Source organism: Schistocerca serialis, chromosome 3 (assembly GCF_023864345.2).
Source record: "Schistocerca serialis cubense isolate TAMUIC-IGC-003099 chromosome 3, iqSchSeri2.2, whole genome shotgun sequence".
In the NCBI taxonomy this organism is placed as follows: domain Eukaryota; kingdom Metazoa; phylum Arthropoda; class Insecta; order Orthoptera; family Acrididae; genus Schistocerca; species Schistocerca serialis.
Genome location: NC_064640.1, coordinates 19,487,518 through 19,512,014, shown reverse-complemented (window position 1 = coordinate 19,512,014; position 24,497 = coordinate 19,487,518). Strand labels below are relative to the sequence as shown.

At 37.2% G+C, this 24,497-nt stretch overlaps 1 protein-coding gene across 1 annotated transcript in view; it reads left to right on the top strand.

The window, feature by feature from the left end:
* LOC126469681 (tyrosine-protein phosphatase 69D) overlaps positions 1 to 24,497 on the top strand; it is a 400,445-nt gene that overhangs the window by 255,276 nt on the left and 120,672 nt on the right. The window contains exon 15 of the mRNA XM_050096833.1: positions 23,655 to 23,799. Within this exon, the coding sequence (XP_049952790.1) occupies positions 23,655 to 23,799 (145 nt within the window). The remainder of the gene's footprint in view (positions 1 to 23,654; positions 23,800 to 24,497) is intronic.

Here is a 24,497-nt window from a genome sequence, read left to right as displayed (position 1 = left end):
TAGTTCCAGATGGTTGATGCTTTTGTTATATTCATGTTCCACTTTAAATGTAGTTTTCTCATGTAGACTATTGAAACAATTTAGAATGTCTGCTGGGTCTTCAGAATCTGCTTTTACTAGCGGTAGTGTGTCATCTACATATGTCCCCTAAAATTCAGTTTTCTTTATGCAGGGTTCATGGCTGTTAAATAATTTTTGTTCCAAATGATCTATGTGCACGTTAGCTATAGTACCAGATGTACATCATCCCACTGCAAGGCCATCTGGCTGCTTATAAATGTTTCTGTTAAATATAAAATAGTTGTAACTGTAGAGTTAGTTGGAGAAGTTCCATGAATTCCACAATCTCTGTGTATGCAATTTTCTTAATACTCATAAGTTCTTTTGGATTACTGTTACAGCTTCTGGTATAGTTATATTTGAGTAAAGGCTGGTAATTAATTACAAGTGATAAAAGCTGAGTGTATTGGATGACATTTTTGGCTGTTACTTCTTCAGCTAGTATCTGCTGCTCTTATAGAAATGTTATTTCATATTAATATTTTTTCACAGTATTTCATTCAGTTTCTGTGACAGTTTGATGGTCTGTTTATAGAGTTTACAACCATGCATATTGAATTAGCTTCTGTGTGTATTTTCAGCTGTTCTCTGAAACACGGTGCCTTTGGGTGCATGCACGTGAGCTGCACATGCAGTACGCTCCACTATATTCATCACATTATTGTTCTGTAGCATTCCAGTGTAGATAATACTCATATTGTGAGAAAGTAGTAGTCTTCTTTAATTCTTTGTAGGGCAAGAGTAGCTGGAAGTTTATATCTCCAGTAATGATTACATGCTCGTACTGTGACATGAGCATGAAAAAGTCTGATTGGAATGATATCATGCTGATTTTAGGTTGTTTATAGATTACTCCAATCAAAAATTCCTGATTAGATACATTTAATTCGGGAAATGAGAACTCAGCTTCTCTATCACCATTAGCATCCGATGTATCTGATATCATCGGTTTTAAATAGGAGTGAAACATGCACCCACCCCACTCCCACAATGAGTTACACAATCAGACCTTAGAAGTTTATAGTCACATGAGAAAAACGGAATCCAAGGAGATGCCTGGTGTAAGCCATTTCTCAGACAGAAGAATTACGAGGAAGCTCCTTAGCTAGAATTCTCATTAAATGTATCAAAATGAACTATCAACAGCTGCACATTGGCATAAACAGCCCAGAGGGATATTCCACAACAAGCAAAGTGATCTGCTGTGCCGCCAGTATGTGGACTGGTCTTCCAGAAGTCAGATGATGACCAGCATCCACTGTACTGGATGACCAAAGCAATGTTTGTCCAGGCTGTGTAATACAAGATGTGGAGGAAGCCTTACCTGTGGCTATCGAGCATGCAGAGTGCAGTTCTATGCAAGCTGTCATTCACATCGGCTTCAGCAGTGCCCATTTTACATGGGTTCTGTGGCCATCCTCATTTCATACATGAGGCTGGCAGAAGTGGTGAAGGCTGCTGACCTCACTCATGGGGTGCATGTGGAAATCAAAATTTGCAGCATTTTCCCAAATTTGGTTTGGAGTTGGGTGGAGGGTCTCAACTAAAGCTTTGTCAACTTTGTGCCGGTATTAGTTGCAGATTGATGGACCAGTGTTATCAGATGGGGAATTGGGAATAGGCCAGGGCTGCACTACACGAAAGTAGAATATAATGACACTTCGACTGTAAAAATTTTATTAATAAATTGTCAAAGTATTCGTAATAAAGTTCTCAAATTTACTGCCCTCCAGGAAAGTTCTCGTGCTCAAAATTATTCCATGGGACTGAGAGCTGGGTGAAATCTGAAGTAGAAGGTTCTGAGATACAGAGTGAGTCATGGAATGTATATTGGAAAACATATTGGATACCATAGGAGGGGAGTATTCATTGCATTTAATGAAAGTATTGCCTCTATTGAGATTGAAATTGAGTGTGATAGTGAAGTTATCTAGTTGCATATAACAGGACTAGGTGAAATCAGGATAATTGTTGGATGCTTTTACCAGCCATCCGATTCTACTATGACAGTTGTAGAGTCACTCAAAGAAATTCTACAGTCTGTAGCACATAAAGACCCACATAATACAATACTACTTATGGGCGACTTTAAACTACTGAGTATAGACTGGGATGTCTGTGGAGTCTTTGCATGGGGTACAGACAGGCACTTTTTCGAAGTACTTCTGATCATGTTTTCCGAAAACTGTCTTGAGCACCTAGTTCAATCATCTACACTCAGTGGAAATATTTTAGAACTTGTAGTTACCAACAAGCCTGACCTTATCGATGGCATCAGTAAAGAGACAAGAGTTAGTGGTTGGGACATCATCGTAGTGGCTATGGTTACTAAAGTTAATACATCAGACAAGAATGCTAGGAGAATGTTTTTGCTAGAAACTGCAGGTAATAGGTTGTTAACATCTCACTTATTCAATGAATAGATATCATTTAGTTCCTGTGTGATGGACATAGAGGAATTACAGGCAAAGTTTAAATGGATTGTAAATCGTGCTTTGGAGAAGTATGTGCCTAGTAAGTGGGTTAAGGACAGAAAAGATCCACCATGATTTAACAACGACATTTTGAAAATCCGGAGGAAGCGAAGGCTATACAATGAAGACTTTCACGACCGGATGGTACTGTTGTTAATAATTCTTCCGGGTTATATGGCCATGGAAGAATTCCATGGACCACGGCCATATAACCCGGAAGAATTATCAACAACAGAAGCAAAGGCTGTTGCATTCTTGGTTCGAAAGAAAATGTGCAAATGATAACAGTCAAAGGTTTGTAGAGATTTGTACATCTGTAAAAAGATCTGGCCAAAAATCTGAGAAAATCCTGGTCCTGCATAAAATTGCTAAGTCAGTCTAAGGCTTCTATCCAGTTACTATTTGACTAGTCTGGTGTGACATTAAAAGATAATAAATGTAAAGCCAGAGTTTTAAATTTCACATTTAAGAAATCATTCCTGCAGGAGACTCATACAAATGTACCTTTGTTTGACCATTTCACAGACTCCTGTATGAATGACATAGTAATAGGCATCCTTGGCATAGAGAAACAACTGAAAGAGTTCAAAACAAATGAGTTGCCAACTCCAGATGGAATCCCAGTCTGATTTTACAAAGAATGCTCTAAGGCATTTGCCCCTTACTTAGCTTGCTTTTATCTTGGAACTCTCGCACCACACAAAGTCCCAAGCAACTGTAAAAAAAAAAGCACAGGTGACTCATACATATAAGAAGGGTAAAAGAAGAGACCTTCAGAATTACAGATGGATATCCATAACATCATTTTGCTGCAGAATTCTTGAACATATTCTCAGTTTGAATGTAATAAATTAACTTGAGTTGAAAAGCATCTGTCCATGAATCAGCACAGTTTTTCAAAATATCAGTCATACAAAACCCCGCTTGCCCTTTTCTCACATAATATCCTATGTATGGTGGGTGAAAGGTAACATTTGGATTCCATATTTCTATATTTCTGAAACGCATTTGACACAATGCCTGACTGTGGACTGTTAACAAACATACACAATAGCGAGTGTTCATCAGAGACAAGGACATCATAAGGAGTGCCTCAGGGAAGTGTGACGGAGCCACTTTTATTTTCTATATACATAAATGATGTGGTTAACGGAGTGAGCAGCAATCTGTAGCTGTGTGCTAATGATGCTGTGATCTATGGGGTGGTGTCATCATTGAGTGACTGTAGGAAGATGCAAGGTGACTTAAACAAAATTTCTAGTTGGTGTGTTGAATGGCAGCTAGCTCAAAATGTAGAAAAATTAGGGTTAATGCAGATGAGTCGGAAAAACAAACCCATATTGTTCAGATACAGCGTTAGTAGTGTGCTGCTAGACCCAGTCGCATCATTTAAATATCTGGGAGTAATGTTGCAAAGCAATATGAAGTGGAACAGGCATGTGAGGATCGTGGTAGGGAAAGTGAATGGTTAACTTCAGTTTTTTAGGAGAATTCTAGGAAAGTATGGTTCATCTGTAAAAGCAGACAGCAGATAGATGCTAGTGCAGTCTGTTCTTGAGTACTGCTCAAGTGTCTGGGGTTCATCCCAGGTCAGATTATAGGAATACATCGAACCAGGTGAGAGATGGGCTGCTAGATTTGGTATTGATAGGTTCAAACAACGCACAAGTATTATGGAGATGGTTTGGGAACTCAAATGGGAATCCCTTGGGGAAGACGAGATTCTTTTCGAGGAACACTGTTGAGTAAATTTAGAGAATCGGCATTTGCAGAACGATTCTACTGTCGGTAACATACATTTCCTGTAAGGACGACGAAGATAACAGAAATTAGCACTCGTACAGACACATGTGGACAGTCCTTGCTCTGTTTTTGAGTGGAACAGGAAGGGAAATGATTAGTAGTCATACATGGTACCCTCCGCCATGGCTTGTGGAGAATGTAAATAGATGTAGATTAAGGTAGTAATGGTCAGTACTAATGATGTGGATATACATAAAAACCAATAGTCATAGGATAATTAATACCATAATACATTGAAGTATAATAGCACAGGTATGTTATAAATATACTGTGAACACAAACCGAAGTGCAAGTCATGTTGGCTCCTGAGGTTTTATGTAATGTCTTTCAATTCAGAGGTATTTGATACCGACTTTTTTTTCCTTCTGTAGTATTCACTTTTATTCTACAATCTTCAGAAAATGTATTTTGCAATCCAAATAGTGAGATGGTGATGTTCAACATTTTTAGCCTTCTGTATTTGAGATCTTCTCTGACAGTAATTTCATTATTAAACATGCTATTCCCATGGAAGGCATAAGGGGATGACATCCATTAAATCTTATGATAACAGTTGGAACTTCAGTTTCTCATTGTCGACCGGCTTGAATATTCGGGCCTTTAGGTATGTCAGCTGTTAAAATATTGCCATCCAACTGTTCTGAATCAATTCGTCAATCTAGTCCACCACATAACAAATCTGTGAGCAATGTCATAGTAACTTGTATGATATTTATGAACAACTGGAAACCTGTGAAGATTATTTCATAAGGGATATGTTGGTGACCTATTCCAGCTTGAAATGTGTAGTATGTCTTTACTTTTACTGTGGCACAGCAAGTCAGGCACAAAACACACAAGATTGTCTGTGTAAATGGTATAGTGATCTTCTGTCGTAATTACAGCTATCCTACATTATTATTAATGCACTCACGCATATGGGGTGATACAAAAAAAATGCTTCTTGTCATGTGAAAAGTGTTGTGCCCATCAAATGTGTGGGCACCAAAATCAACATTGAGAAGGTGTTGCCCAAGAACATTCAAAGATGTACTTGCATTGACTGAAGTGTCAAATATGCTCTGGCTTCATTGTAAATTGAATGAAGTCACAGGACTGACAACACTTGCAGGAGCCATTTTTATTGTAAATACAATTGTAAACTTACTTAACTCAGTGAAAGAAATTAATTTTACCACAAATCAACTCTTAAGACTGTGTGAAATAGCAGTTGACTTTTTCTTCTGTATGTCTTGCTCCCACCCTTTGTCTTCAGCACAGAAGTGCCAGTGAAAAGACAAAGAGTGCCTAGAAGGAACTCCCTGTGTCTTTCCAGAAAACAGTCTTGTGCTGGGTATTGTGTGTTAGTGAAAGACTTAGAACCATATGACTTAACTATAATCACAGGTGCCCTCTGAACCATTTGAAGTCATTCGTTTTCCTTCAAAGAAGGTTTCTAACTGGTACCACAGATCTGATTATTTCATAGACTGCTTTTCTGGCCCAAAAACAGCACTTTATTTTGATTTGTGATTACCAGAATGATGCTTCCATACATTGTAAGATTCTGGGCTTCATGCTTGGATGGAAGGCATTCGATTGTGTAAACCACAACATCCTTTTAAATAAATCAGAATTCTATGGTGTCACGGGTAGTGCTGCAAAAGTCATGCTTAGCTAACAGGAAACAAAGGGTGTCAGTGCAAGGGACTAGTGAATTAAGTCATCACTCATCATCAGAATGGGAAGAAATTACATGTGGAGTCCCACAAGGATCCATCTTATGGCCATTGCTTTTTTTTTGTGTACATTAATGATCTGTCATCAGTTACACTGCCAGAAGCAGAGTTCGTTTTGTTTGCAGATGACACAAGTATTGCAATAAATAGTATGTCGAGTGTAGTTCTAGAAAGATCTGCTAATGATATTTTCATGGATATTAATAAATGGTTTAAAGCCAACTCACTGACATTAAACTTCGAAAAGACTCACTATATGCAATTCAGAACCTGTAAAAGGTTTCCACCCAGGATATGCATAAAGTATGAAGAAGAGCAGATAGAAGAGGTTGACAGTCTTAAATTCCTGGGACTACAACTTGATAATAAATTCAGTTGGGAGGAGCACACCACAGAATTGCAGAAACGCCTTAACAAATCTGTATTTGCAATTCGAGTGTTAGCAGACATAGGCAACATAAAAGTGAAAAAGCTTGCGTACTTTGCCTACTTTCATTCCATAATGTCATCTGGTATAATATTTTGGGGTAACTCTTCAAGTCAAACAAAAGTTTTCAGAGTCCAAAAGCGTGTAATACGTATTATTTGTGGAGTAAATTCACGGACGTCTTGCAGAAACCTCTTCAAAGAACTGGGTATACTAACTACTGCCTCTCAGTATATTTACTCCTTACTGAAATTTGTCCTAAATAATATATCTCGTTTTCCAACAAACAGATCAGTTCATACATACAATACCAGGAATAAAAATGATCTGCACAAGGACTTAAAAGCACTTACTTTAGTCCAAAATGGGGTCCAGTACTCAGGAACACTCATCTTCAATAATTTGCCAGCAAACATAAAAAATTTAGTTACAAATAAAGATCAGTTTAAAAGGAGCCTGAAAGACTTACTAGTGGCCAACTCCTTCTACTCCATTGATGAATTTTTTAATAGAAACAAATGATGTATTGTCTATATTCATACTATTAGTATTGTTATTTCAGCTTTAAAAAAAAAATAAAAGAATGTTCCACATCCACGAGGATCTCCTCAACACGGATCTATGGAACGAAAAACTAATCTAATGTAATCTAAGTCACTTTCACTCTTGTTCACTAGTACATGTAGATAAAATTGACAAACAACATTATTATTTTTAAGTAAAGAAAAAGTATGCACGTGGTCTTGCAGTTTAATTCCTGAAATGATAAGTCCTTTTCTCTCTATGTTTGTGGTTAAGCACAACGTTTGATACTGCCCACCTCATGCTTTTATGTCTGAGATAATTTGAAATGTACATGTATTATGTCTGATTTGATACATTATACAGGGCTATTACAAATGATTGAAGCGATTTCATAAATTCACTGTAGCTCCATTCATTGACATATGGTCACGACACACTACAGATACGTAGAAAAACTCATAAAGTTTTGTTCTGCTGAAGCCACACTTCAGGTTTCTGCCGCCAGAGCGCTCGAGAGCGCAGTGAGACAAAATGGCGACAGGAGCCGAGAAAGCGTATGTCGTGCTTGAAATGCACTCACATCAGTCAGTCATAACAGTGCAACGACACTTCAGGACGAAGTTCAACAAAGATCCACCAACTGCTAACTCCATTCAGCGATGGTATGCGCAGTTTAAAGCTTCTGGATGCGTCCGTAAGGGGAAATCAACGGGTCGGCCTGCAGTGAGCGAAGAAACGGTTGAACGCATTCGGGCAAGTTTCACGCGTAGCCCGCAGAAGTCGACAAATAAAGCAAGCAGGAAACTAAACGTACCACAGCCGACGGTTTGGAAAATCTTACGGAAAAGGCTAAAGCAGAAGCCTTACCGTTTACAATTGCTACAAGCCCTGACACCCGATGACAAAGTCAAACACTTTGAATTTTCGGCGTGGTTGCAACAGCTCATGGAAGAGGATGCGTTCAGTGCGAAACTTGTTTTCAGTGATGAAGCAACATTTTTTCTTAATGGTGAAGTGAACAGACACAATGTACGAATCTGGGCGGTAGAGAATCCTCACGCATTCGTGCAGCAAATTTGCAATTCACCAAAAGTTAACGTGTTTTGTGCAATCTCACGGTTTAAAGTTTACGGCCCCTTTTTCTTCTGCGAAAAAAACGTTACAGGACACGTGTATCTGGACATGCTGGAAAATTGGCTCATGCCACAACTGGAGACTGACAGCACTGACTTCATCCTTCAACAGGATGGTGCTCCACCGCACTTCCATCATGATGTTCGGCATTTCTTAAACAGGAGATTGGAAAACCGATGGATCGGTCGTGGTGGAGATCATGATCAGCAATTCATGTCATGGCCTCCACACTCTCCCGACTTAACCCCATGCAATTTCTTTCTGTGGGGTTATGTGGAAGATTCAGTGTTTAAACCTCCTCTACCAAGAAACGTGCCAGAACTGCGAGCTCGCATCAACGATGCTTTCGAATTCATTGATGGGGACATGCTGCGCTGAGTGTGGGAGGAACTTGATTATCGGCTTGATGTCTGCCGAATCGCTAAAGGGGTACATATCGAACATCTGTGAATGCCTAAAAAAACTTTTTGGGTTTTTGTATGTGTGTGCAAAGCATTGTGAAAATATCTCAAATAATAGTTATTGTAGAGCTGTGAAATCGCTTCAATCATTTGTAATAACCCTGTAAATGGTTTTTGAAAGCCTGCAACTGTGAAAACAATAGATTTATTTATAGATAAATCTTCTGCTACCAGTCACGATTTTCCTTTATTTACTTTTCGCACGACTCATTTCAGGAAATTATTCCCATTTTCAAGTGTGTTTTTGTGTGTATTAAGCCATTCCTATTGATGTTGTTGATTTGTGACATAAAATGGATTTGCTAGAACAACTGGAAATATATTCACATTTCAGAAAATATGAAGATAATATATTAAACGAAAAACTTGAAAGTGAATCAGTGAATTTCTTCAGATGTTTCAGTAGTATACTTAAATAAGAATAGTAAAACAGAGAAATGAGCACAATTGTAAAATCGATTAAGTAATTTACGAGGCAAATTGTTAAGATAAATAACTTGTGTACAAAAGCGTATCATAATCTATGGAAGATCTATAATGTTATCTCTGTGGACTACTTGTAAGAAGATCTTTGTAACTGTTTTGGTTTATATAAGATATTTTCGATGTCTAAAATGTACAAGAAGATGTGTGTGATGTTTAGTGTGTGTGAGATTCTGCACAAACGAATCATTAGAAAACTGTAACTACAAATTCTTCTAAATTTTGCCACTTGCTTCATCCAAAGAATTGATAACCAACTAAACAAAATCACATGTTTCTTACCTTATGTATTGCAGTAAAAGTCAATGAAATGTAGCAGACTCTCACACATTGATAACGTTAATAGAAATGACTCAATACAAAAAACAAAAAACAACTTGAAAATGGGAATCATTTCCCAAAACACGCCGTGAGAAAAGTAAATTAAAAAAAACGTGACTGGTAGCAGAAGACTTATTTATAAACAAACCCATTACATGCATTATGGTTCAGCCAACCACAGCATTGAGTTTCTAAGTTTCAGTACATTTTTCTGCACTTTTATTTTCTGTATACTATACACTAATATGCCTTGGGATGTAGGCTTTGGTTGTCCAAGAAATAAGGGCATTCATTTATATTTAGCAGTGGTGTTGAAACAGGAGTGTCACCAAACCACACGTGGAAACATCACACGGGTAGTGACAGAGCATTTTGCATTGTCTATCTCCACTACCAGCCAGGATAGTGTGTCTTTGTTACCATGCCCCATGAAGAAGGTAAAGTTGGACTCCCATATTTGGAGTCTTACAACTGCCTGTTCTCCATGTGGGAGCTGGATTTGGCACTGTCTTATACTTGTGATACAGACCCAGTCATGACCAGATCCAGTACAGCATGCTGCAGCACTTGCAAATGGTGTCAAACAAACTCCTCTTATGATGTGTTAATTCGATACAGCTGACAGGAAAATTTTCTAACTAGTAGAAACAGGCAATTTTGATACCTCTCCTCAAACAAGGAAAGGACCAAACATGTCACAATAGTTATCAATGTGTTGCCTTAACAAGCTGTGTAGAAAAGATCTAGAGCATGTGGTTAACTATCATCTGGTCTGTATACTAGAAACCAGGCAGCTCCTTATCCACTCTCAGCGTAGATTCAGGACATGCCAATCAGCTATCAACAACCTGACCCTGCTAGAAGTGGAAATCCAGCAAACTTTCCAACATAACAAGCATTATCTAGGGATATTTTTTGGCGTCAGAGTAAGGCATATGACACTAATTGGAGGCACAATATTCTTGGTCAGCTACACCAGTGTGGCTTTCGTGACCACCTCCCCATTTTCATTCGGTCCTTCTTCTCAGGACACTTTTTTAGATACAGAGTCGGTGATCTAATGTTAGATAGTTTCATGCAGAATGATAGTGTCCTCTGGGGCAGTGTTTTAATTGTCACCCTCTTCGCCATAGCTATTAACAGTAAATGTCCCCTGCAAGGAGTCCTGTCCAGTGATCTTTTTTTGTGGATGTTTTTGCAGTATGCATGTCTGTATCAACATCTCACAAAAACAGATGGATAACAGCAGGTATTAAGAAGTACTCCCAAACACTAACACCTCAGTTCCATGAAAAAGATTCACAATGATCCAGTATTCTTAAATTTCTGTCATAGATACGAAAAGATCTATAGGACGGTGCTGATTGCTGTAAAAAAGTCATTTAATGACAAAATAATATGTAAAGCAGAGAATAAAAGCAAAGCAGTCTGGGATGTTATAAAAAAGGAAATGGGGAGAGTCAAATAATAATAATAATAATAATAATAATAACAATAACAATAAGATACTGCTAAGGGAGGGGGATAAGGTAATAAATGATCCACAGCACTTAGAAAATTATGTAAACGAGCATTTTTCAAGTATTGCAGAGAAATTACAGCAAAAATTCCCCCAAACAAATATAACTCCTGTAAGTAATGTTGCACTAAATACAATACTGTCACTTCCAACCACAGAGAATGAAGTCAATAAAACTGTTCAAAAACTAAAAAATAAAAGTCAACAGGCTTAGATGAAGTACCAATGTGTGTACTAAAACGATGCATAGGGATTATACAAGGCCCCTTAACAAATATATTAAATGAATCCTTCACATCAGGGACATTTCCAGAGCAGTTAAAACAGGCAAGAGTTGTACCTTTGCTTAAGAAATGTAATGAAGAAGACAGAAAATTACTGGCCCATTTCCCTGCTGTCGCCATTCTCAAAAGTAATAGAAACAATAATGAAAGACAGCTTAATGAATTACCTGAATAAATACAATCTTTTAAGCGAATCACAGTTTGGTTTTCGAAGTGGCAAAAATACGGATTCAGCCATAGTAGAATTCACATAAGTTGTACTTGATGCTCGTGATAAAGATGAGTGTGTCACAGGCACATTTTTGGATCTTTCTAAGGTGTTCGATACAGTCGACCACAAGATTCTATTAAATAAATTAGAAGCATTAGGAATAAGAGGGGTAGCTAATGACTGGTTTTGATCATACCTAAAAGATAGGGTGAAAAGAATAGAGATAAGACATACTTCAAATAGATCTAAAAATTTAGTAAAACACTTATCAGTACCAAAATACATTAATATATGGGTTCCGCAGGGTAGCATATTAGGACCAATACTGTTCCTGATATACATTTATTTATTTATTTATTGGTCCAAGAATCACTTTCATACATTGTTTGTACATGTGATATAGGGCAGTGGTAAACCTAGTTAGTTTACAATACAGTAGTCATTTTGACTACATTGTTGACATAATAAAAATGCATAATAACGTAGGTTGGTGTACTACATTGCTTCCACATGTGATAATAACAGTTATTAAGTGAGATGACATGATAAGCACAATGTAAACTACATTATGAATTGACAATAAGTGAATTTTGGTAAATGAGGTTTACTGATTATGATGTTCCATAAACTCGGACAAAGAATAGAAGCAGTGGTCAAGCAAGAACTGTTTTAACTTTATTTTAAATGCATTTTAGGTAAGAAGGCATATGGTTATATAACATAGCTCCAGAATTATACACTCATCTTTTGCATAAGTTTGTGTTTACTGTGTTTCTGTGTAGGTTCATCTTCTATCTATTTTTATATGTCTGTATATCATAGTTGTGTTTGAAGAGATTTTCCTTTTTTAAGTTGCTCCCTTTTGTGAAAAATTAGTGTTTTGTATATATACAAACAAGGCAGTGGCAATATTTTCAGAGTTTTAAAAAGGGGTCTACAGGAATCCTTACATTTAGCTTTTTTTATCACCCTGATAATCTTTTTCTGTATTTTAAATGTTTTTGTAGTATTTGTGGAATTCCCCCAAAAATTATTCCGCATATAAGTAGCGACTGTATACTGCAATGATACGTTGTCAACACTGATGAGCAGCTTGTATTTTTAGTGAGGATCCTAACAGCATATCCTAGTGAATTCAGTCTCTAATTTAAATCGTTTAGGTGTACCTCCTACTTCCGATCTGCCTGAACATGTACACCTAGAAATTTTGTATGTCTGACCTTCAACACATTTTTTCCTTCGATAGTGAAAACAGGGTTTGCAGGATGGAGGTTTTGTGTGGTATCAAAGTTAACTGCCCAAGTTTTTTCAGAATTTATTATGAGTCTGTTGGTCTTGAACCAGTGTGTTAAGGTACGCATGACTGATACTGCAGCCTCCTGCAGATTTTCCTCATTCTATAATTTAATTAGAATATTAGTGTCCTGTGCAAACAGCACACTGGTTCCATCATGTATTTTACTAGCCAAGTCATTTACATACAGCAGAGATAGGACAGGTCCTAGAACTGACCCTTGTGGGACTCCATACTTGATTTTCTGCTCATCACTGTAAAAATTAGATTTTTTTTGTGTTTCACTATCTTTGTGTTTCACTATCTTTGTGTTTCACTATCTTTGTGTTTCACTATCTTTGCGTTTTATTTCTGTAATCTGCTGACGATTACTGAGGTACGACTGGATCCACTTTTCAAATTGTACTCTAATTCCAGAATTACTTAATTTACGCAAGAGAATGCCATGATCAGTTACATCAAAGACTTTACTTAGATTCGGAAATATCTCAGATACATGTTGTTTGTCATCCACTGATTTTAATACTTCATCTAATAGGGCAAAAATTGCTAACTGAGTTGACTTTCCAGCTCTGAACCCATATTGAGAGTCACTTATCAGCCTCTCTTTATTTAAGAAAACTGTTAATTTTCTAAGGAACATTTTTTCCGTAATTTTGCTGAAGCCTGACAAAAGTGAAACTGGTCTATAATTAGCAATATCACTTTTTGCACCCTTCTTATGCAAAGGTGTTACTTCTGCAGTTTTTAGATTATTTGGAAATACACCACTCTCAAAAGGTGAATTTACTATGTTAGTGGTTCCACAATAAATGTTGCACTAGCTTTGATAATACCATCTGGTATCTCATCACCACCCACTGAAGATTTATTAGGTAATTCTTTTAGGATCCTTGACAGTTCCTCAGGTGTTGCTGGATACAGGAATAATGTGTTTGAATGAATTTTTTGATCTGAGTGACTGGTTGGCTGTTTGTCATGGTGTGTATTTATTAACTGCAGTGCTACATTTGAGACATAATTGCTGGAAGCACTAGCAACATGTTTGGAGTTAGTTGGTTTATTTTTATTCATAATCAGCTTTATATTACTGTGATTAACTGGCCTGTTACCCATTTCTTTCCTTATAATTTGCAGGTTGCTTTAGTTTCATTCTCGGAATCACACAATATTTTATAATGTTACTTAAAATCCGTCTTGATTGCAAATTTTTTTTTTTTTTTTTTTTTTTTTGTTATTCATATGACCGGTTTCGGTTCATTCAGAACCATCTTCAGATCTGTAAAAATAATTATACTAATTTACTATTTCACGAAAGCAAATCTTTTTCATCCTATCTTATCAACATCAAATGTACCAGAACGTACCTGATATTTAAGTTACAGGAGTAACCCGTCCAATTCAGCAACTTTCACATGCTACGTCACATAAAATTGGTTGGCAGAGTGCACGTCATTTATATCAATTATAACACTATTACCGACAGGTGGCGTCTGGTACATTTGTTACATTCCATTTGCACATACTTTATTCAGTAGATCTTTTTTATATTAAAAATATTTAATTAAAATATGTAGATGTCAAAGCTAAAATCTGTACTTGTCAGGATTAAAAAACAGTAAAATTATCATTTTTATACGATCTAACAGGCATAGGGCGATTTATATATCTATGGTGCTGGTGTGAACTTGTTTTCTTCTACGGTCTGCTTCCGTGGTTCCCGCTACTTTGGTGTTGTGCCGCGGTCCGCTCAGTCGTCTGCTGTCCATCGCCGCGGGCAAGAGGGCCGCACAGGAGGGCCCCGTCAACGATGCCAGGCGTTGCACGCGTCTTCCGGCTTCTCCACCGCGCACCATCTCTCATCCCTCAGCCTGGATCTCCATACGCAACAGTTGTCATCTTAGTAGGTCGTCATAAATGCTAAAATAGGCGTTATGATTGAATTCGCTTTGTTCGTTGAGGATTAAATCCGGATCTTTATTTTTGTGGGTGTATATTTCGATCTCTTCTAAAATGTTAAGGAACCGTCCCTTGTGAGCTCTATGCAGGATGTCTAAGTTGTTTTCAATATTCGTGACTGAGTGCTTTGTCGCAGCCATATGCGCCCCAAAAGCTGTTTTGTTTTGAGAGTAGGTGTGCTCCCTGAATCTGGTTTCAAAGTTCCTACCAGTCTGCCCTATATATTGCTTACAGCAGTCATTACATTTGATTTTATATACACCTGAATCCTGAAATTTATTCCTACTATTACACATTCTATGCCGGAGCTTCAATTTTAACGTGTTATTTGTTCGGAACCCTATTTTAACGTCGGATTTACGAAAGCATCTTTCAATTTTGTCTGCAATTCTTCCATTGTAAGTGAGAGCTACATATTTTTTCTTGTTGTTCCTCTTAACTGCTACTTGCCTTCCTTCTGTTTGTTCCATTTGCCTCTTCTTTATCTTCCTATAAATATTCATCACCTGCTTACATGTATATCCGTTTGCTACGGCCACTTGTTTTAAAATACTTAACTCCTTTTCTACTTGGTGTTGGCTTAGTGGCAATCTTAGTAGCCTGTATACCATCGAAGTAAAATATGCCCATTTGTATCGCGGTGGGTGACAAAAGCGCTCGTTGATAACTAGATCTGTACACATAGGTTTTCTGAATATGCTAAATTCGTGCTTCCCATTTTTCTTTATTAGTGTTAAATCTAAGTAATCTATACGGTTGTTTTCTTCAAATTCCATGGTGAATCTAATTTTCGGGTGTTGAGAGCTCATTTTTTGTGCTAAGTTTTCGATATCATTTTTATCTCCTTTGTATAATAAAATGGAGTCGTCCACATATCTCCTGTAATATACAATTTTCTCAGCGATATTAGTGCCAATTTACCATGAGTGAGGGGATTGGCACTGGGGGAAGTGATTGAACTAGTGGAAATGTTGGAACATGTCTTGTCGTTCAATTACTTTACTTTCAGTGGTAAAATTTATCAACAGAAAGACGGGCTGGCAATGGGGAACAGTTTAGCTGGGACGCTGGCTGACATTTTTGTAAATCACTTAGAAAACAAATTCTTTGATGAAAATCCTAATATCGCTGAGAAAATTGTATATTACAGGAGATATGTGGACGACTCCATTTTATTATACAAAGGAGATAAAAATGATATCGAAAACTTAGCACAAAAAATGAGCTCTCAACACCCGAAAATTAGATTCACCATGGAATTTGAAGAAAACAACCGTATAGATTACTTAGATTTAACACTAATAAAGAAAAATGGGAAGCATGAATTTAGCATATTCAGAAAACCTATGTGTACAGATCTAGTTATCAACGAGCGCTCTTGTCACCCACCGCGATACAAATGGGCATATTTTACTTCGATGGTATACAGGCTACTAAGATTGCCACTAAGCCAACACCAAGTAGAAAAGGAGTTAAGTATTTTAAAACAAGTGGCCGTAGCGAACGGATATACGTGTAAGCAGGTGATGAATATTTATAGGAAGATAAAGAAGAGGCAAATGGAACAAACAGAAGGAAGGCAAGTAGCAGTTAAGAGGAACAACAAGAAAAAATATGTAGCTCTCACTTACAATGGAAGAATTGCAGACAAAATTGAAAGATGCTTTCGTAAATCCGACGTTAAAATAGGGTTCCGAACAAATAACACGTTAAAATTGAAGCTCCGGCATAGAATGTGTAATAGTAGGAATAAATTTCAGGATTCAGGTGTATATAAAATCAAATGTAATGACTGCTGTAAGCAATATATAGGGCAGACTGGTAGGAACTTTGAAACCAGATTCAGGGAGCACACCTACTCTCAAAACAAAACAGCTTTTGGGGCGCATATGGCTGCGACAAAGCACTCAGTCACGAATATTGAAAACAACTTAGACATCCTGCATAGAGCTCACAAGGGACGGTTCCTTAACATTTTAGAAGAGATCGAAATATACACCCACAAAAATAAAGATCCGGATTTAATCCTCAACGAACAAAGCGAATTCAATCATAACGCCTATTTTAGCATTTATGACGACCTACTAAGATGACAACTGTTGCGTATGGAGATCCAGGCCGAGGGATGAGAGATGGTGCGCGGTGGAGAAGCCGGAAGACGCGTGCAACGCCTGGCGTCGTTGACGGGGCCCTCCTGTGCGGCCCTCTTGCCCGCGGCGATGGACAGCAGACGACTGAGCGGACCGCGGCACAACACCAAAGTAGCGGGAACCACGGAAGCAGACCGTAGAAGAAAACAAGTTCACACCAGCACCATAGATATATAAATCGCCCTATGCCTGTTAGATCGTATAAAAATGATAATTTTACTGTTTTTTAATCCTGACAAGTACAGATTTTAGCTTTGACATCTACATATTTTAATTAAATATTTTTAATATAAAAAAGATCTGCTGAATAAAGTATGTGCAAATGGAATGTAACAAATGTACCAGACGCCACCTGTCGGTAATAGTGTTATAATTAATATAAATGACGTGCACTCTGCCAACCAATTTTATGTGACGTAGCATGTGAAAGTTGCTGAATTGGACGGGTTACTCCTGTAACTTAAATATCAGGTACGTTCTGGTACATCTGATGTTGATAAGATAGGATGAAAAAGATTTGCTTTCGTGAAATAGTAAATTAGTATAATTATTTTTACAGATCTGAAGATGGTTCTGAATGAACCGAAACCGGTCGTATGAATAATAAAAAAAAAAAACATTTGCAATCAAGACGGATTTTAAGTAACATTATAAAATCACTGATTGTGGTTGTCCCATAAGACATTATGTCTGTTTTTGCACACAATATTTCGTCATTTTCTAGTTTTTTTGCTTTTGAAACAACTTGTGTTAGTATTCTTTTGTATCTTTTGAAATATGCAATAAAGTCAGGACTGGTATTATGCTTGTAGTACTCATACAGTTCCCTTTTATTTTCACATGATATCCTTATCCCTTTTGTAATCCACTTGTTTGTTTTCTGAGTAGAGTTCGACATAGTTGTTTTCTTGGGAAAAGCCATTTCAAAAAAAATGTTTGAATGTAGCCATAAACTTATCATATTTCTCATTGGCCTCATTACAGTCATATACATCTTTCCAACTTTCACCCTCTCGGAGAGAACAAAAATATTCCACATTTTTTATACTGAAATTCCTTACAGTGTGTTGTATTTGACTGGGAATTTGGTGTCCTGAAACATTTATTGCAAGAATTTGATCTTAGTGATCACTAAAACCTATGTCTACAACTTGTGTGTTATAGGCATATTCGCACATATTTATCAAGATCTGATCAATAATATATGCAGAGGTAGGTGTTTCTTGAGTTGGTTCGGTTACCATTGGACTGATGTTGAACGATTGTAGTAAATTTATAATGTCAACTCTGAATTTATTGGATTTCGAGAAATCAATATTAAAGTCACCACATATAATTATATTTTTCTTGGAAGAGTGAATTTCTTCCAAGAGTTCCTCCATGTGATTGTAAAACACTTTTTTGTCTCCATCTGGTGACCTGTATACATGAATAATAACTGTATTTGCCTTGGTAGTTCAGCAATAGGGAGTTCTATATCTTTTTCACAGGAAAGTTTATGGTATTTAGTTGCACTATTGAATTCAATATTTTCTTTAACATACATACAAGTACCCCTATGACTCAAAATTTTCCAGGAAAACATGCATCCAAGTTTGAACTGAGGAACGTATGTTTGCTCTTACATACCTTGTTTGAGCCAGTGTTCTGTAAAGCATAGTACAGAAATATCATTTAGATCATTCAATATTATTTCTATTTTGTTTAGTTTATTCGGGAGCGACTAAACAATTGATGGAGTAATTTAAAATTAGGGACAGGGAGGGAATAATTTCCTGCTTGACCACTTACCTCACTATTTGGGCTAGTGTACTTAGTGGTAAAAAATCCTTATTTTTTCCAGGGATGGTATTCATGATGTTTGCCATGTGGCTTGCTGGTTCACCATTTGTGGGTTCCTGCCTTTATTCTGTCAAAATATTCCCAATTTTCACTTTTTTTCCGTGCTTTTTCACCCATCTGTCCATTAACGACTGCCTTGTTGCTGCATTTGATGGCTTGAAATTCGACCTAGTAACTGTGTTGTTATGACTTTAATTGGGCTCATTTTTTGTTATAAAATGGTCCATAACTGTCTGTTTTTTTGTGGGTGGCACTTTCACTTTGAGACTGGCACTTTCTATCTGATTGTCCATTTGCATGTGCTTTTTTCCTGTATCGGTACTAGGTTTTCCAGTTTTCGTCATTTATATGAAAGAAGCAAGCCTATTACAAGTGTGAATCTTTCCTTGTTTGTTTAGATGTAAACCATGAGTTGTATATTCATTTCTTCTCAGGCGTTCTATTTTGAAATTCACAAATAATCTCTTCCTACACACGCCTGTGGCAGTGTTGATTTTTTTCTAACATAATGCGGTTTGCAGCTTTTATTTTTCCATTTAGACCTTGTGCATAATGTCTAAGCAGTATTGGATGAGTTATTACATTTGTTTTTTGCTTGAGTTTAAGTATGTATGCCAAAGAATCTTTCATGTTTCTCTACAATTCTTCCAGAGGTTTATCCGTGTCATTTGTGCCACCAATAATGATTAAAGTATTGTTGACGGAGAAGTTATCAGTTAATTTGTCTGTGTTTTTTACAACTTCCTTAATTGACGCCACAGGTTTTATAATACTTTGCACACTGACTTTTTTGCCTAGTTTTTCTTGTAGTATACTCCCACAGTTTCTGCCATAACTGTCGCTTATAACAAGAACTTGATTTCCTTTTATTGCAGTTGTTTGAGGCCTAACAGACCGCGAGTTTTCATACGAAACATTGTTACGGTTTTTCATTGCATTTTGCTCATTGTGAGGTATTTTTGCTTCTGAATCCTTGATTTTACTCTTCATAGCACTGATTTCTTCTTGCAAAACTTTTTAAACTTGATTACTTGAGACCAATGACTTTCCCAGTAGTGTTACTCATGGTGAAAAAATTCTTTTCGCTGATGTCAGCAATATTACAATCACTGAGAAAACAAGAAAACTCCTTGCTGAGAAAGCAAATGAAACTCTCAAGGAAGTTTATGATTGCTCAATAAGCAATAAAGTGACATTGAACATAAAGAAAACTAATGCCATGAATTTCGGTTTGAAGAGGAAAAATGACAATGTTAAATTAAATGTAGATGGCACATCTATAGACACTGTAACAAATACAAAGTTTCTAAGAATGAATATTGATTCTCAGTTGAAGTGGTGTGAACACACAAAGGTACTTGCAAACAGAATATCATCAGCATGTTATGCCCTTGGAATCACATCATCAGTGTGTAACATGCAGTGTCTTTTAGTTACATATTATTCATATGTACACTCAGTTCTTAGCTATGGCATTCTTTTATGGGGAACAAACACACAAAATATGAACACATTTGTCAAACTCCAGAAAAGAGCCATAAGAATAATAACCAAAATTACTAGTCGAGCTCATTGTAAACATCTGTTCAAAACACCGGGGATTTTAACTGCTCCATGTGAATACATATACCAGTCAGTTGTACATGTCAAAAATAACATGGGTAATTATTACACAAATAGCTCTGTCTATGACCATTCAACAAGAGATAGACTCAACTTACATTTACCAAGAAAAACATAAAACTGAAAATAGCATTTTCTACCAAGAAATAAAACTGTACAACAAATTACCAAAAGAGATTAAAGAAATTGCAAAATTACACTTATTTAAAAAGGCAACTAAAAAGTACCTGTTATGCAATACATGACATACATTGAAGGATTACATAGCTAAAACAGAGTAGGGGTTTGATAAAAAATGTTATACAAATAAATAATTAGAATAATGATTGTAAAATATCCAACATTCCACATAACACCTTCACTTTGCTTTTTCCTTTCCAGAAATACTTACCCCCAAGCTATGCATAGCACAATACTAACACCTCTTCTTCTTTCTGAGCTCAACATCTCACTCATCATGGAGGGATGCTGACTCAGTTTTTCAGGATAGGAATGGGAAGTTGCAGTACAGAAAATGGCCCAGAGATCACCAGTGTGTGTGTGTGTGTGTGTGTGTGTGTGTAGGTAGTGAGGTGTTATGAAACAATGTGTGTATAGTGTGTGGAGTGACTGATAAAAAATGGAAATGTCGTGTGGCTAGGGCCTCCCGTCGGGTAGACCGTTCGCCTGGTGCAGGTCTTTCGATTTGACGCCACTTCGGCGACCTGCGCGTCGAGAGTGACTGATAGTGAGATATGAGTGAAAAGTGCAGCATTACATTATTTAATAAATTATTTGTAAAAAAAGTATTGTATACCAGAAGTAAATCTAATGATTGTCTCTAACTAGAAGTCTGTAAATATATGTGTATACGAATTAGCTTATTTTAAATTGATCTAAATTTGTAGATACTTTGACAAGTCCTATATGCTTGTAAAAAGAGATCTACGGATGAATAAAGCTATGTTACTGTTACTACTACTACTACTACTACTACTACTATTGCTAGTCATCTGCTCTTCCTCCAATGCCACAGCAGTGAATTGTCAGTTGCAACTTACAGTGACGAGGTTTTACATTTTGTGCAGAGAAATGTGTGTTCATTTTAATAATTCTCATTGGATTTTTAACCCTAGATTACTGAACCTTCATAAAATTTACGACTGCAGTATGGTATAAAACAAGACATTTTGTACTTTATTTGAAATGTAACATGCCATTGGAGATCTTGTAATTGTAATTAACTAATGCATAAGCTATAAATATGACTTCCCTTGAATAAAATGTAAAGTAGTAAACCTTATTATGGTTTTGTAGCAGTTTTACATTTACTTCTCTTTAGTGTTCTAAGGTTAACTTCCCTGAATTGCATGTGTGAAATACCATTCTCTTTTAAAGATCCTGTGAGGTTTCTGAGCCTCATGTTTGACTCAAAACTGTTGTGATTTTACACCTAAACAACTTGAAGGCAAGGGCCCAGAAGACACTGAATATCTTGAAGTGCCTTAGCAACAATTCTTGAGAAATTGGCAGGGCAAGTCTGCTCCAGTTTTATAAAGCCTTCATGCGTTTGTAGTTGGACTATGGGTGAACAGTGTACAGGTCAGCGAGGCTTCCTTACCTGAGAGTCATTGGCACTACACACCGTGATGGGATCAGCCTGGCCACGCGTGGGTACAGGACCAGCCTCATACTCAGTCTCTATAGTGAGGTCGGTGGACCACCATTTACCATCTGGCAGCACCTCCGCATGGTGCATAAGGCATGTATGTTCCTCCCTGTTCTCACTTCCCCAGAATACTATGCCATTGTTCATCCAACTGTGGAATGCCTCTTTACCAATCATCCCCGAGCAATGAGACCATTTGGTATCTGTGTGAAGTTTGTGCTAGAGTCCCTTGGTATGGGGCACATACAGGTTTAAATCCTGTGTTTTAACTGACTGCATTCCTGGTTACTGTAGAGGCCCAGAGTAATTTTAGATGTAGTACAATTCAGGAGAGATTGCACTCCTGATTATTTTTTTAATATATTTTCTTACATTTCAAATGAGCATCACAACTATGTAGCAATATTCACAGATGGGTCTAAGCAGGGGGATTCCATTGGCTTCACTGTTGTATCCCTGATTGTGTTATTAAGATTTGGTTGTCTCCAGGCTTCACTGTCTTTGATGCCGAATTATCTCCAATCTTGAGGGTTCTGGAGCAGATGAAATGTGTCATGCCTCTGAAATTCCTCGTCTGTTCTGACTCCCTGAGTGCCCATAATCCTCTGCAATGCTTGTATCCTGGACACCCTTCTCCACTTACAAAGCCTGGGGAATGAGATGTCTCTCTGCTGGGTGCCAGGGTACATGGGTATTGCAGGGAATGAAAGAATGGATGTAGTAGCCATCCCTCTGTTTGCTGTCACCTTGTTGTTGAGGTAAATAGTCATGTGTTGATGGGCATAGGAGCTGCTGAAAGTGGCAGACAATATGCGGCATCTAGTAAAGTCTGCAATGCGGTCATGGGTTACCTACATCCATCTACAAAGGTGGGATGAGATACTCCTTACCCATCTTCACATAGACTGCAGCCCTATGATGCATGGCTTCTTGCTCCAGCGAGAGGACTCTCCTATGTGTGGTGCTTGTGGTGTACAGATCACTGTGTGCCGTTTCTCCTGTTACTTTCAGTTGTATTACCTTTAAGGTAATTACAGACTGGCTCAACCTCTTTGTAAGTGGTCAGCCAATCACATTTGTCTGTGTTGTTATTTTAGCTTCTCTGTTGTTTTACTTTAGCTTCTCTGTTGTTTTACTTATGTTTTAATCTCAGGTACAGCACCAGTCACCATTTTTCCGATGTCTTACAGTGTGTAAGATAGTGATTGTGTGGGTCAACACAAGTGAGGTGGGAGGGAGTGAGTGAGTGAGTGTCATTTTATAGGTTTACACCTCAGTGTGTGACAACATTTTAGCCATTTTCTCTACAATCTTTTCATTTAATATTTGTAAGGGTGCTGATAACCTCGCTGTTGAATGCCCATAAACCCCCAAAACACAACACACAAAATTTAAAATTTAAAAAAAACTGATTTTGGAACCAGCTTTCCAACACACTATGTTAAATAAAACACATTAAATTCTCTACTTTCTCAAAAGAGCAAGAATAAGTAGTGAGACCTTATGAAAATATTGTAGGGGATGATTGTGGGGAAAAATGGGAGAGCGAAACATACCTGGAGCAGCAGGTCTAGTTCAAGTGCTTGGAATAAAAGTGCTCAGGCAAAATTGGAGGAAGAAAGTGAATGAGAGAGAGCTAAGGGAGTGGTTGAGTGTATGTAAGATGAATATGTTATTGCATTGCCTCACTGTTTTTACTTATTTCTCTTACATTGCAGACACCTTTGTCGCAGCCTTCGTGGTCGTCACATTCTTGTTTCTGCCAGTCCACCGGACATGGCACCCATTGCTAAATCTGATCTCATGCAGGCCTTCATAGATCGCCATAAGGATTCAGACTATGGCTTCCAGCATGAATTTGAGGTATTATTAGCTTATTTTAAAAAAGTAAACATCTTTCTAAAAAATAGTCTTTAATACTGGATTAGACATTTGTTGGAAGTGCTTCAGTGATATATAAAGAAGCTGGTGTTTCTATGAAAGCTTTATGCTGACTATAAGAATGATTTTTGTTTTTGGTAATATGTGCCATCTTTAATTTTTCAGCAAATTTACTGTCTAATTTCATTGCAAAAAAGGAAAACTTTTTTTACTGTTTGCAACATTGTAAGCTTTTTCTTGCTTTATAGACAGAATACTTTAATCCACTATTTAATTGTGAAAAAAATATTAAACAGGAAATGTTTACCAGAAGATTATCATTTGGTTCCAATAGTTCTCCTTGGGGGGGAGGGGGAAGACTGGGTGAAATGAAAGAGGATAAGAAATGCATGATTAGGAGGGGGAAAGTTGTGAAGATAAGACAATTTTTTAAAAAAGTGTACACCATGTACACTTGAGGATGTGGCCATAGGCCATGAAACTGACCATCTCACATTAAAGATTGTCACACAGCTGTATGCATTGTTATTTTTGCAAGATGTATTACCACCGCTGTGGATGTCCAGAGTGCAGAATTGTTTGTTTTATTTAATTATCTCAAGATAACACTGATATTTTGCTTGAAATAAATGTGCTATATCTCATAGAACCAGTATCACTTATAAACAGACCAACCAATT